The sequence below is a fragment of the Sinohyriopsis cumingii genome, chromosome 10, assembly GCF_028554795.1.
Source record: "Sinohyriopsis cumingii isolate HCF-2022 chromosome 10, ASM2855479v2, whole genome shotgun sequence".
Lineage (NCBI taxonomy): Eukaryota > Metazoa > Mollusca > Bivalvia > Unionida > Unionidae > Sinohyriopsis > Sinohyriopsis cumingii.
In genome coordinates this window covers 35,323,418-35,339,093 of record NC_142970.1, presented here as the reverse complement: position 1 = coordinate 35,339,093, position 15,676 = coordinate 35,323,418, and the positions used below count along the sequence as shown (strand labels likewise).

The following is a 15,676-nucleotide window of genomic DNA, read 5'->3' as shown; positions in this document are numbered from 1 at the left end:
AAAGTGGACCTATCAAAGTCAAATAACCTAATGGGAAAATATAAACACTATGGGCTTACCTGCAATCCTGTAATTCAGTTTAAATTGGATTTTATTTCCAGATTAAAAAACACAAATTGAGTCATCACCTGTATGCCTGAATTATCTTAAGTTTTTCACAATCCAGTCATGTTACATTAAAAGTTGATTTTTCATTGTGAATAAATCACTTCCAAGAGAATTTGACTGAAGAAGTAATTGAGAGTTACTGACCCATTTACCTATAGTAAGTCCTGAGTACTAAATCAATGTTTTCGGTCCTTCTGAGTTTGAAGATAAACATTGTAGATAATTATTTTGAATTGAGGAGATTTACTCAAAGTGCCTAAAATTCAATTAGATGACTATGTGACAGTGTTTTCAGTGTGGTTTGTCAGGAAAAATATCAGTAAATACCAATGTAGACCAAAAAAGAAAGAAAAAATATAGATTTGATAGCTTTATTAACATCTTTGTTTATTCAGATTGGAAATTTTGGTATTTGTTTCAGATTTTGTTCCATAAACATATTTCTTTACCTATATTTCCTTTAGATACACAGTTTTCCAGTCCTACACCAACAGTACAGAGTGGAAGAGCCTGGACCTCACAGTCAAGCTGGGAGTTGGTGCGGTCTACACAGGACTCTTACATGATGGAAGTTCACAAGATAACAATATCGTTAGTCCCTTTCACTCATACACTGTAATATTTAAAATAATGCACATACTCTGGTATTAATTAAATGGAGTCATGGCTTATAGACAGTTAATGTGTATATAGGTTGTTGTTGTTGTTGTTGTAGGGTTTAACTCCATTTTTTAGCACAAGATAGGCTATACATGGTGGCCAGTATAAATGGTGGAGGAAGAACCCGGGGAAACTCTGGAAAGAACCACCATCCCATGAGAAGCTACTGGAAAGCTTTCTCACATACCCACATTGGCCAAACCTAAGACTTGAACCCACACAGACAGAGGTGAGATGGCAATGATCCATAACGGTGAGCGCTTTTGACCACTTGGCACCCCGTGTATAAAGGTGAATGTGTATGTAATGCAAGTTACAGATGTTTATAAAATAAAGCATAATGAACAAATTGTTGAGTATAATTCAGAACTGGATGCTGAATTTAACAAAACGTTGCTCCTTTCTTATCACTGTCTGCCATGTAAAACTTGTGGCATCAATTTGTATATGGTTGAACAAATTAGATACAGAAAACAATGGCATTTATCCAATTGTTCTTCATCTGGTCAACCGAGGAACAATTTTATTGTCAGATAACAGCAACGTTTCCACAGACTGTCTGCAGGGCACAAATTTGAGATACTTAAGAAAGAAATGTACGACCTTCTGTTTATGCTCAACAAGTCTAAATCAATAGAATTGGATGGAATTAAACCCAAACTCTGGATATATTATGTCCACAAAATATAGAAATGACTCACTTATCTTGTCAATTTGAGTACTGATACAGATGTTTTTCTTCAAATATGTTCCCAGTCATAATTACCTCATGAGTTTGATAACTCTGTAAAAAAATCCAGTCCTTTCAAATGAAACGTTTTGCTATAAAACTTAAGTTGTTTGTTCACGTAGATGGAAACAAGTCATGAGTTATTTCCCCTTAGATAGAAGGATTGGCACCAAATCCTTCAATAGCTCTGATCCCAAAGACATTGAAGCATGTTTGGTCACATGAAACAATCCCTCATGGGTAAACATTTCTAAGAACAAGTGGTGGACAGAATTGCTTGGGCACAGAGGCATAAAACACTCTGAAAGTTTACAAGGGGAAGTAGAAATTTTCACAAGTACAATATCCAAAGAAATTTCAAACACAGTACAAGAAAGTAAGATAGAGGTATGCCAATATTTTCTCCATTGTGCACTTTTGCAAATGCAAACAACTTCATCTTGCACCTTTCAGTCTCGAGAAAGGTGATAACATCTGTAAAGCACTGTTACCCCAGTATCTGTTTGTTCTATTTTGGCTTTTTTAAGGTTCATTTATACTCCATTATTAAACTGTAGTACGGATGTCATTTTTGTACCAATCTTAGTATATAAGAGGTGATCACTCTTGCCTGACTGGGAGGAAAACTTTCTACCTAAAATTTAATTTTGGTGTGCTGGATTTGCAAGGTAGTGGTCATTACTCCTAAGGTATTATGACTGGATAAGTATTATTGAAGAAGCATATCTAAACATTGGTTTTCCAGACTTTCTAAAAGTAGTTGTGCTTAAAGAAATTTGTTTTAAGATGCAGGCCTAGGGCAAGTAGCATTTAAAATGTCCCTTGGCAGGACTACAAATCCACTTGCCCGACAGCGCTATATTTTTTACTTTTATTTTTACACAAGGTCGAAACTTTTATACTTTGAATACAAAAGCTTACAAATGCTTTAAATTAACTAACTTTCTGTGTGTATTTGCCTGTCAGAAAAGGTAAAAGATGATGTGATCTTGGCTACTAAATGTTTTATTTCATTTGATTTCATGATAAGCAGTGTTTTCTCCAGGTCCTGATTTAAACCAGTATTCATTAGTTTTGTTTTCAGAATGCTGTAAAAATCTAAATTTCATTCTCTATCAAAGTTGAAAACAGGAATGAAGTCTGTGAGTCATCAGTAGAGACAGTATCTTCAAATTACATAATTAGTTTATGTCATAGTACATGTATGGTGGCTGTTTTACAATAGAGAAAATGCTATCATTAAAACCAACTCTTTAAACTAAATGGATTAAATACAATGTAATTACCTGAGTTAAGGTGTAAACATAGTATTGGAGGCCTTTATATGTCATCATATACCTGGAATAGCTTAATTATCAACATTCACATGAGTACCACTAGGTATATTTGTTTCAGAGGCAAACACAGGGCAAGTGACTTTACAAAAATCTTGTGAATAGACTCAAATTCAACTTGCTTTGACTTCAGTACCATGTTCCCAAAATGGCTCAATGATTTTACTCTTAGATGACATCCTCCACAGACATATGCTAAGTTCTATTATTGACAAGGACAGGAACAATCTCTTACTCCTCTTGAGTCAGCTAAGTTTCTAATGAACTGGAAAAAGCAGAGATGCTGCCAGACCATAGGATCATGGAATTCTCGTAAATAATCTTTAGTCACAGAACTTCTCAAAAGCAATGGGGGAAATGTTATGCAGAGTATGTCTTGTTCCCACAGGTTGTTGTACCCAATGTGCTTGTTTTTTTTGTTTTTCTTCATTTTTATTAAAGACAAAATCAGAAATAATGGTTTGTCTAAATAAGTCTTAGTCCATTTCTCCAGTGATCTTAATCAAGCTGTACTTAGGTAGATTTAGTGTTTGAATACAAGCATCTGTTTGAGATCTACTGTTGTTTTGCAGAAACTATTGAAGGATTCCGATTAAAGTCTCCTAGAGGTGTAAAACAAACTGATCCATTGATCAGCCATAACAGAATTGTATAGAGCATAAAGATCAGTGAGTTTTATGAATGTCAAAACAGAAGATAACAGATTTCATTACAGTAAGATCACCTACTATGGTTGATACTATAGCACAAGAGGAAAGCTGAAGGCATCACACAAGCCACTGACACAGAAATGGTACCTTGTCAAAAGCATGAGGAACTGGAGGCTACAAAAAAGAAAAGAAAAGGAACTGAAATTCCAAGATGCATGGTTGATTATCTACAACTGGTTCAAAAAAGAGCCAAAGAGAAAGGATGCTGTGTGTTTTCTGTCAAGAGTACAAGAAAGATAATCCATTAACTAACAGAAATGGTTGCACAGGTTAGCCTTTGTTCATCAAAGGCTTCACCCTTGACATACAGCCTTGCGACAAATGTGATCCTACAGTAGAAATATCCTAAGAAAATCATGACCGAGTTGTGAAAAAATGTATTTAAATATCATGAAGACCAGTTCCCTAGTTTGTTTAAATTGGCCAAAATTTCAGTGGTTCTCCCATTACAAATAGCAGATTGCGAGAGGGGATTTACATCACTAAACAAATTGACACTGCTTTTAACATCAGAAATAAAATGATGAGTATTGATATGCAAAGGGGTTTATATAGTCCATTTCCCATTTTCAGAGGCTTTGAAGAAGCAGAGAAATAAGAAGTTGAGATAATATTTGTAGCAAACTAAATTTGGTTTGCAGATCTTTGATTATTTGTTGTCAGAGAAGTTACATAAAGTCATTCAATGCTCTTTTTAGATTAAGTATGCATGTATTTTATAATAATGTTGCCACTCATCAGCCCCCATTCAACATTCTTCCCCCACCATTACCCCTCTCTGAAGGTGTGTGTGTGACCTCCCCTTCTCAAAAGAATTCCTGGCAGCATCTCTGGAAAAGTCTGACCTATGCCTATCCCAGTGTTTTGTGCACCTGGTGATAGTTTGTGTCTGTCTTGTATGAATCTCCCATCTTCATGTGGTATTGATTATCAAGCATGTTGGAAGTTGATTGCAGCAAGAGAGATTTTGAAAATCAGTAATATACACTGCAGCAGCAAATCAATTTTCAATGGGCTGTCTTTTCTTGTGTACCTTGCAGATTACATTGCCAGTTCAGTGGGCTTTCTTTTTATGCGTAAGTGGCAATGATATTCAACAAAGGCCCTCTGCTGTGAAGGCTTATAAGAGAAAGTGGCATGATATTCAACAAAGGCCCTCTGTTGCTAAGGCTTGTAAGAGAAAGTGGCAATGATATTCCACAAAGGCCATCTGCTGTGTAGGCTTATAAGAGAAAGTGGCATGATATTCAACAAAGGCCCTCTGCTGTGAAGGCTTATAAGAGAATGTGGCATGATGTTCAACAAAGGCCCTCTGCTGTGAAGGCTCATAAGAGAAAGTGGCATGATATTCAACAAAGGTCCTCTGCTGTGAAGGCTTATAAGAGAAAGTGGCAATGATATTCAATAAAAGCCCTCTGCTGTTAAGGCTTATAAGAGAAAGTGTCATGATGTTCAATAAAGGCCCTCTACTGTGAAGGCTTATAAGAGAAAGTGGCATGATATTCAAGGAATGGTGTAAAGTCATTAACATCCCTTTCAGTGCCTCAGTTCCTCAGCTTGATGATTTTTTTCTCTTGCTGTAGGAGGAGAAAACACTGGCCTCAATCACCAGTAAAGACTACCATCATATTCAGGCATCATGCTGGAAGGGATAACATTCATGATAAAGTTCTCTCAGATCTACTAACCAGTTTTGACTAGAATAGACCAGAATCATTCAACCTGTTTCCAAAATGGAATCTTTCAAGAGTTTTGACATGAATTCTTATAAATTGCAGCCTTTAGGTAGAACCTTACTGAAGCTACTATCATGCAAATTATATTTCCTGACAGCTTTGGCATTTTGATGCAGGGTGAGTCAGTTACATGTCCATTCAGTTGACACAAGCTATCTTTGGTTCAGAACAGACGGTTCTGTCATCCTCCAGGTTTTGTGGCTAAGAACAGGCTAACATCAGTGGGGAACCAGAGAGTTGCCATACGCTCTTTCTTTTGAATAGATATGTCTAGAGAAGCAACAATGCAAGGTACTGTCTATGCCCTAAATAATAACTTGAAGTGCACAGAGAAAAGTCATGGAACTAAAAGCTGATTCTTTCTTAATGTTGGAAAAGAGCATATCCACCTCAAGCCTTATCATGATGGCCAAAGTTGGTTACATACTGTGCACACAGTACAGTTCATGTGTATTTTTGGAACCCCACTCATCACAGTGGGGAACTTAATCCATTTCACTTTTACTCTGCAATAATGCTCCACGATGGAACAATAAATACTTACCAATCACAACCGTGCCTCGGCTGGCATGCTGATGCCATCTCCACCATGGAACGGCTAATTGGTATTACTGATTGACATTTTTGAATGACCAGTATTAAAGACCACTAATGGAAAGACCAAGACATCATGAGTGATTAACAATCAAATACCATTTCAGCAATTAGTGATCTTTATTTGGATCATATTTATGGAAAATTAAATTTTAAAAGTCTTGTATATTTTGTACATTTAGAAAATTTGTGCAATGACTTGACAAGAGGCCCACCTTTTTGAGCTTTTCTTGAACAGTGTAAATTTATCCTACTGTTTAAACATGATCCTCTGAGGCCAATTAAATCTTAGATAGCAGCAGCCTCCATTTAAAAACACAATTAAAAAGAAAACACAGAATTTACTTTTAAATGCAAACAATGTGTTTAGTCCTTAAGCAGTAATGGCCCAGTTACAAGATGGAATATACACATACACAACTATCAACTAGATAAATTCTGAATGCACATGTACTGTAAGGAACTGTCCATGTAATTTTATAAGGCTAAATTATTATTTCTGATAATTTTGTTTCAAGTAAAGTAAGGAATGGCATAATTTTCTTTTCTATACTACAAAGCCAATAGTTTTCAAGCATTTACCTCCCCCAACTTTTAGAAGCTTAAATGGTCTCTCCCTAATAAAGACTTGACTTTAGTGGATGTTCAGCAGAAATCAAGGCAGCGACCATTGTAAACACTGTTATAAAATATTAGCATCACAAGACGATGCTGATTTCAGCTTTGGAAAGCCATATTTCTATCACATGAATGACATAGCACATTGCACTTAATACATATAGCTCAAATTATGGTCCAGTCATTAACAATGGAAGTTTTAATGATTGACATTTGAATACTCATTAAATGATTACCACCCTAGGAAACACCAAGACATCATGCGTGATCCTGTCTCTCCTTGAGATATGAGTGAAAACTATGTTACCTGCTCGCCTTTATCTTTCTCTACTCAGAACCTTTAACATGTCCGCCAGTTTGGTTCCTTGAGGATGTATATGTATGTGTCCTCTACAGTTCCTCCTTGCAAGGTGGAAACCTCATGAAGATTCTCTTTCAACCCTGATCCCTCTAGGATCAGTTTTCAACTACCATCTGCTTTGGTGGATGAATTGAGACACATTCCTGGTAGAGGTCCTCATGCATGCACACAGCTCATTGAGAGCTGGAGTTCATAATCCTCCATGATTCATGGACTCAGGCCAAATTATCCCTCCACATCAAAAACCTAGAAATGAAAACAGCATTTCTAGCATTGCAAAGGTGCATCAACATAAGTTGCTGAGGTTTCATGGTTTCCTCAGATAACTCACCTGTCGTAGCTTACCTATGACATCAAGGAGGCACACATGCTCCTTCTTTTTCTGTGGAGGTCTCTTCATCTGGGAAACCTCAGAGAATGTCACAATCCATGTTCACCACATTCCAGTCGAGATGAAGGTATTAGAAGACAGCCTCTCCAGAAAAGACTGAGCCATCCTCATAGAATGGTCTCTTCACCACTCACTAACAGAGTCCATGTTTTCCCACTGGGGAAGATCTCTAGTGGACCTGTTTGTGACCAAGCTTGACAACATACTTTCCTTTTATGTGTCTCCTGTTCTGGATCAGAAAGCATGGGCAGGCAATGCATTCAGCTTCCAGTGGAATTGCCTATTCACTTGTGCCTTTCCCACCTTTCTGACTGCTACCACAAGTTCTGCAAGCAGTCCAAACTTCCACTGCTTGGATCATTCTCGTTTTGCCATTGTGGCCCCAGCAATTATGGTTCAACGATCACCTAGACCTCTTGATCAATTGACCCAGGTCCCTACAACACAAGAAGGATCTCCTGTCACAACACTGGGAATCCCCTCTCCACAACAGCCCAGACATTCTCCACCTTCACACCTGACTCATCTCAAACAATCTCTCGCCAGAACAAGTTTTCAGGCCAAGTTGCCAGTTAATCATTCAAGTCAGGAGACCTTCTACATCCAAAGTTTGTGATGCCAGGTGGAGAATCTTCTGCGACTGATGCAGTAGGAAACATGTTGATCCTATCTGACCTTCTGCAACTGCCATTGCTGATTTCCTTTTATTCCTCTTTGAGACCAAAAGATGTTCAATATCCACTATCAAAGGCTACTGAGCTGCCATCTCCGACCCACCTAAATTTTCTCAGGGCACAGACATTAGTTCAGATCTGAATCTTGCTGATCTCATAAAGTATTTTGAGCTTGAGAGACCTGTCTCCCGCTCTCTTATGACCAGATGGAATCTTTCTTGTTTTCTATGGTCATTAACCAAAGCCCCTTATGAACCATTAAGTGAAGCTTCCTTTTTGGATCTCACACTTAAAACAGTGTTCCTTCTCATTTTTGCCTCTGTGAGAGGAAGAAGCGAGATTCATGCCTTGTCCATTGATATTTCTTTGTCCGGTTTAATGGGAATTTTGACTCTGCTTCCATTCTCCGCTAACCAGGTTTTCTTGCAAAAAATCAGCTACCTTTGGTAGCCTCCTTACCCATAGAGATTCCCAGTCTTAGTAAAACCTGCACAGGGGATGATCTAAATAGACTCTTGTGCTCTCCGCTTCTATCATTATGTCTCCAAAAGCAAAATGAAAGGGTAGGAAATATCACTGTCTCCCTGTTAAGGACTCCATAGCCATTTTGGCTGCCACTATCTCCCAGTGGATTGTCAAGACAAAAAATGAGCATACAAGTCCCTAACTGATCAAGACTTAAAAAACTTATGAAACTTAAAGCCCTTGAGGTTTGAGCCATTTCTACCTCATGGGTCTACTTTAGTTATTCCTGTCATATCATGAAAACAGCCATTTGGCACACTCATGCTACCTTTTCCTCCTTCTACCTCCACTCATTATTAACACTGAGCACAGGCATTTTTTCTCTGGGTCCCTTTATTATGGCACAGCATGTTACACAGAGAGACATGAGCCTTCTATAGATGGATCTGTCCGTCTGGTGATTAACATTTAATTTCTGTTTTTCATCAGTCTGACATCAGCCTACCCACCTGACAAATTCAACTAAGCAGTTGCAACAGGATAAGTAATTGCTCCTATTAAAATGTAGTTTTTAGGGGCATAAAACTAATTTTAATTATGCACCTGTCACTGTGGCTGAATACTCTCCTCCCACCCACACATCAAATGGACAGTGTATTTTTGGCATGAAAATATGTTAGCTATGCAATAACAATAAGTAAGTACTGCATAATCAAAATTAGTTTTACCCCTCCTACATTTCTAACAGTTTGCATAACAGATTCAGAGATGGTAGACTGTTCACTGAGAGTGTCGGAAGAATTTCAGTTATGTTGTCAGAAGAACATAATATCACTAAATTCATAACAAGATAACACAGAAATTTCCATACAGTCATTACTGACAGAAACTACCAATATAGCGAAAAAGTACTATTACAGCACATACCACCAGAAAAAATGACTGTGGTAAACTAGTATACCAGTACCCCACACCTCTAATAAGATTGGCACAAAGAAATTATTGACCTTTCTCCATCCTTCCAACATGGTTTAACAAGTTTCAAATGCATGTTGCCAAGCAACTTCATCAATATCTGGTAGGGATGAAGTAGGATATTAATGATGAAATGTAGTAGGAATATTCTTCTCAGATGTTAGAAAGGCTTCATCATAGAATACTTCTAAGCTAAAAATACACAAGTTCTCTTTTCAAGCAGCAAGTTGGTTAGAATCTTACGTAAGTGCCTGGTTCCAGCAAGTTTTTGTATTATTCCTAAAGGGATATAATTCTTATCTGAATACAAATTGTTTGCTTTGTTCATTCAGAGAAAGAGAGAAGTTGATGGACCTTACAAAACAAAATTCAGTTGTGCATAAGCATATATTTTGAGTCTAGTGACTAAGGAAGACAGCCTTCATTTTTGTATATCAAACCTTCTCAACAAATTTAACATATCAAGGTTGATCATTGGAGGGGGTAGAGAAGCTCCCATCATTGCTGCAGTAAATATTGCACACCATATTCTGGTTGATTATTGTGAACAACTATAAAATGATACATGGGCGTTGAGCAGCAAGTGTCATTTGCAGTCAGAAAAATGTTACAAAATCACAAGTATGAAGAAAACAAATAAGACAGACCTTTTGCACTGAATTTGCCATACTTATTACTAATAATCAGTGTTTCCCTTTATGCACATTTGTGCATCAGGGATGCACGCTGGAGAAAATTGATACACACATTTTGTTGCTGTGCGTTTTTTTGACGCAAAGGATTTTCATAAAATGATCAGGATTTATTTAATACCCAATGCATTGGACGATTGATGGCATCATATATACTTCTAGCATAGGCATTAACTGGTTCCCTGCTTTGTTAGCTCCCTGCCTTGCACTCCTCTATTCGTATAGCAAAGTGCAACGCAGGGAACATATAAAACAATGAACCAGACTAGCAAAGGCAATGTTATGATGGAGAAGTTTCCCCTAATCTCGCAAGCTTCTCACGATTTCCATTGAGCTCAGCAAGCTGTCATCTAGATGTTTAACCTCAAGGCTTGTTGTACTAGAAAGTGATCTCCAGATTAAAACGTCATGCACTAAAAAGCATTAGCGAAGAAAGTGAAAGAAGCAGAACACAAAAGAGTAACTGTGGATCTAACTTTAATGAAAAATGGAGAAAATAATTCCCTTGACTAGAATATGGCACATTCATTATGATTACCAGTGTGACTTCTGATTGCGTGATTGCAAAGTGCAAAGACTGCAAAAGTGAATAATCCTTTTGTGACAGGATTTCAGAATTTTTAAAAATCTACCCTCATTCACCATGAGATATTTGGAGAACACATTATAACCTGAGACATTATTTCACAACAAAGAAATCAGTAAACTTGCAGAGACAAATGCGTTAATTGGATTACAAAGTCAATGGGTCATTGCAGATTTTGTTGGTTTTTAACTTTTGCTGCAATAAAAGAAAGATCTTAAAGTTCAAGTGTAACTTATTAGAAAGAAGATGAATCATTATCCTTTGTGATATTTGGATAAATGTGTTCTAGGATGAAGTACAATGAAACCTATGATAGTACACATTTTATGAAAGGCAGTAAATTAACTTCCATTTGGTTAAAAAGATTTATTTGGCTTTTTGTATTGGCTTATATGTAATGTGTTGGTCTATAATATTGCTTGAGGAGACTGTTAAAAGTACGACTTTAAAAGAAAAATGAACTAATAAAATTATTCTATAATTGGACAATGCATTTGTTTGTTAATTGTGCATGTTGGTGTATTTGTATGTTTAGAGAAAGAGAGAGAGAGAGAGTATGTTGTGCAAGTTACAATATCCTATTTCAAGGTGAAAAAGTACAAGTTGTATGAAAATTCGTCAGTACATTTTTGACCCCCACATTTTTTATTTGACCCCCAGTTTTGACACCAAGGTTTTTTTTGTACCCTCAATTTTACACCCCTGGGGGATACACTGCATTAAATACATGAAAACACTCTTAACTATTCACACGGGTATTATCAAGGTGAGTGTTCTTTCATGTTTACCAACTCTGTGAATCTTACTTAGTGCATTAACTTGCATCAGAATACCATGGCACATGCTGTTCTCTCCCTTGCCACTCCCTTCATCTTACTTTTTCCTTCTCACACTCCTTCTCATTCACTCTCCCCATCTTGCACTCTTCCTTCCTCTCACTACTCTCTCCCCCTCACACCCTCCCTCTCATTCACTTTCTCCCCCTCTCACACTCCATGCCTCTGATTCAGTCAGTCCCCCTCACAAACTCCCTTCCTTCTCACTCACTCTCTCCCCATAAGCATATCCAGCAGAAATCTTCATTTAAGATAATATATTTCATTGATACAAATCTTTTTTATTAAAAAGGAACTGTGGACTTCTATGGGTAACATAAGTCCTCTCATCATGAGCGTATATCATCAAGCTTCATGGTGATAAATGGTGTCAGCCTAACTTTCCAGCTTGAAAAATAATAATGTAGCTACCATTTTTAAATGTGGACATTAGATTACCATTATAGAATTTATCTGATACTAATAGCAGCAAAAATATTTTCCTTGGCTAAAATTCTATTCAGAAAATGGAATAATAAATAAATAAGTCAGAGAAAATTGAAGTTATTTTTAATGAGAGTACTGATTTTATTGCAGAATTATATTGTGTGTGCTTCTTGTGATGTAAACTGGTACTGATCTGCATTGGTTGAGCATTGATTGGGTTTTTTGGCAAGATATTGAGAGAAGTTAATTATTAATGATTGAAACTGATAATCATTCATGACATTATAAATTATATCCAACATTACTGTAAAACTAAAAGTTGATGAATCACACACCTTGCATTGGGTGTTGGGTATAACATGATAAATGCAGACAAAATTGTAATAAAGGTCAGGCAGTGATGTATTTTGTCTTATTTGAACAGATTTTTGTAAATAACTTTGACAGAACATGCATGATTTGTAGTCAGAAACAGATTTAGACCAATATATTTTACATAAATAACAGTGTGAAAGGTGACTGCATGATTGCTATAGGCAGGCCTGTATTTAATATCATACCACTTCTTTCTCTCCGACAGCCAACCCTGACATTGCTGCCCAGTGTACCAGAAAACATGGTCTCCATGGCCTGGATGATCCCTCAGTATATCCTCATTACAGTAGGAGAGGTCCTCGTATCCATTACTGGACTTGCTTTCTCTTATTCACAAGTAAGCAGGAAATATAGGGCCTTTTACAGAGTGGTCTTTGACAAATAATTGCATTAAGGTAGACAAATATTTGTCATTGCTTCTCCTTCCAAGCCTTTCCCCCATGGTGCATCTTCTCTGGCCATTTGTTGCCATGCATATCTTTAGAACTAAAATTTCATGGAAGTTACATATTCCTGGATGTATCAAAGTGTACTTAAAAACTACATAACATGGAGTACTTCATAATAATTTGAATGCTAAGGGACAATAATTATGTTTATAGTCAACATGTAGTGTTGAATTTCTGGTTTTTATTAATTTATATAATTATTTATTTGTATAATTAGTAATTCCTTAAACTATGGTTTTCTCTGATTCAAATGTTGGTCTTTTAAAATGAGACTGATACCATGATATTATACCATTGTAGTTATTTTTCAGGCCCCTGATTCCATGAAGTCAGTGGTACAGTCATTCTGGTTGTTAACGGTGTCATTTGGGGACCTGGTAGTTATTATAGTGGCCAACATCCACAGTATACCCAATCAGGTAATTGCAACACATTATAGAGCTGTGATGAAGCAGAGAAGAAAAGAAATATTAATAATTTTTTGGCAGTAATAATATCTTTACCACCCTTATTTACACCTCATATACAATCATTATGCTATATGGACATGGCCAGAACATGCTGTAAGTAATTTCTCTGTCAGATAAATTACCTGGTCCCCTCAACATTAGGAAATTAACATTTGCTACCTTCTGAATCCCTCCCTCCATGAAAGACAAGAAAATTCATATTTCTCATGAATATCCTTTATGGGCTATATTAGTAGCGTTTATGTGAAGGAACTCTACTGAGATACCATTACAATTAATTCGGACCTGGCTAGGAACTTGATTGAAATACCATTATAATTTTGACTCTGCTAGGAACTCTCCTGAAATACAATTACAATTACTTCTGACTTAGCTAGGATCCCTCCTGAGATACCATTATAATTACTTCTGTTCTGGCTAGGAACTCTCCTGAGATAACATAAATAATTTTGACTTGGCTAGGAACTTTCCTGAGATACTATAAAAATTCTGACTTGGCTAGGAACTCTCCTGAGATACCATTATAATTGCTTCTGACCTGGCTAGGAACTCTACTGAGATACCATTATAATTTCTTCTGACTTGGCTAGGAACTCTCCTGAGATACCATTATTATTCTGACTTGGCTAGGAACTCTCCTGAGATACCATTATAATTTCTTCTGACTTGGATATGTGGCTACCCATATACTGGGTATTCATCAATTTAAGATTTCATTCGCTATAGCTAATATTGCATTTTTCACCAACCAATATCTGCTGAATTTCTAGGGCAATGTTAGCCAGCTTCTAAATAAAGCATGGATCTACTTTTTTTCTATTTTAACTCTGGGCTTTTATTTTTATTTGCCATTCTTAATTTTATTAGCATTGTCATCACCATTGTGGACTTAGTTTGTGACCATGCCATGCTTCATTTTGTCTTTGCATACTTAAAATAATGTTTCTTGGAGGTATGCTTGATTGAAATTCTCTTTAATTTGGAATTTTACATTCTACTGTGCCTTATTTTGTTATAGTTTGTGTGTTTCCTCTATTTCATCATCACTTAGTTATTTTGTCGTTGTAAGTGCAGGTACATGATGACAAGTTCAGAAACATAAGACTTGTCGCATGTGTAGGAAGTGTTTTCTTTTACCATCCCATGGAATGTCTGTGCAAAATTTTTGATGGGACTTGTTCAGTATTTCCTGAGAAATAGTTGAAAGGCAGAACTGCATATAAAGACAGATGGATGCCTGTGGGCTATGCCCACCCCCTCATCCAACACTGAGTCTGTCACTAGCATACAAATGGATGCCTGTGGGCTATGCCCACTCTCTCAATACTGAGTCTGTCACTAGCATACAGATGGATGCCTGTGGACTATGCCCACCTCCTCATCCACATTGAGTCTGTCACCAGCATACAGATGGAGGCCTGTGGGGTATGTCCACCCCCTCATCCAACACTGAGACTGTAACTAGCATAGAGATGGATGCCTGTGGGCTATGCCCACCCTCTCAGTACTGAGTCTGTCACTAGCATAGAGATGGATGCCTGTGGGCTATGCCCACCCCCTCATCCAACACTGAGTCTGTCACTAGCATACAGATGGAGGCCTGTGTGCTATGCCCACCCCCTCATCCAAATTCCTCAGATCATCATACAGTTACAGTTGCTTATAGTCAGCTGAAAGAAGAGGAACTGAGAAACAACCATGCAAATCTTTTGCCACATTTAAATTCATTGTCAGTCCCAGATGAGAAAAATTATCTTAGAAACTCAGTATTCCATGAATTATTATTGGAACCCAATTGGTTGGTTTGTGTGCACAGCCATCCCATGGTTGCTGCCACTGATTATTCACCAGTCCAATCACTGTCAGCCACCCATCTACGTGTATGGTAATCAGGCTTGCAGTTTACAGCATTTCCATTGGGCATGTAGGGCAGTCTCCTTGGATGACTCCGCCTCCTCATCCCATCTGATGGGATATGATATATGCAGATGTGGCAGGTTTTGCAGACCAGGATAACCCTTCAAGGAAAAATTGTCATAACCTCAACTAGAGTCAAAACCAAGATCCTGCCTTGGAAAGGCTGATCTCGGTTAATGGCAGTAATTTAAGAGATCTGAAAAATTTCCCTCTCGCTGTTGTCATCAAGTCAGACATTTGGTTTGCTTCATTGGATGTGAGAAAGGAGGTAGGAGATGTGCCTGAGAATTTTCACATTGCCAAGGTTGTTAAAAGTGCAACTCATCCAAGCTGCTTCGTGCAGTCATAACAGATGTGATTTCTTTTACATTCATTGACACTCAAGCTTCCCAATCATTGCTGAATGGATCTAATATATTATTCAGAGGTTGTATTGAAGATGTTATGATGCTGGCTGCATAGGAATTATCTTTCCAAATTTCCTTACCTTCTTCCTTTTGTCAACATTAGTCTTTGTCCCATTGCTGAGATGATAGATACATGAAGAAGAAATGAACAGCAATCATTAT

At 37.3% G+C, this 15,676-nt stretch overlaps 1 protein-coding gene across 2 annotated transcripts in view; it reads left to right on the top strand.

The window, feature by feature from the left end:
* Positions 1-15,676, top strand: part of LOC149789868 (solute carrier family 15 member 1-like) — a 233,610-nt gene that overhangs the window by 187,599 nt on the left and 30,335 nt on the right. For both annotated transcript variants that reach the window (XM_089971874.1, XM_089971873.1), the window contains exons 20-22: positions 573-699; positions 12,477-12,608; positions 13,032-13,139. In XM_089971874.1, coding sequence (XP_089828000.1) covers positions 573-699; positions 12,477-12,608; positions 13,032-13,139 — 367 coding nt within the window. The remainder of the gene's footprint in view (positions 1-572; positions 700-12,476; positions 12,609-13,031; positions 13,140-15,676) is intronic.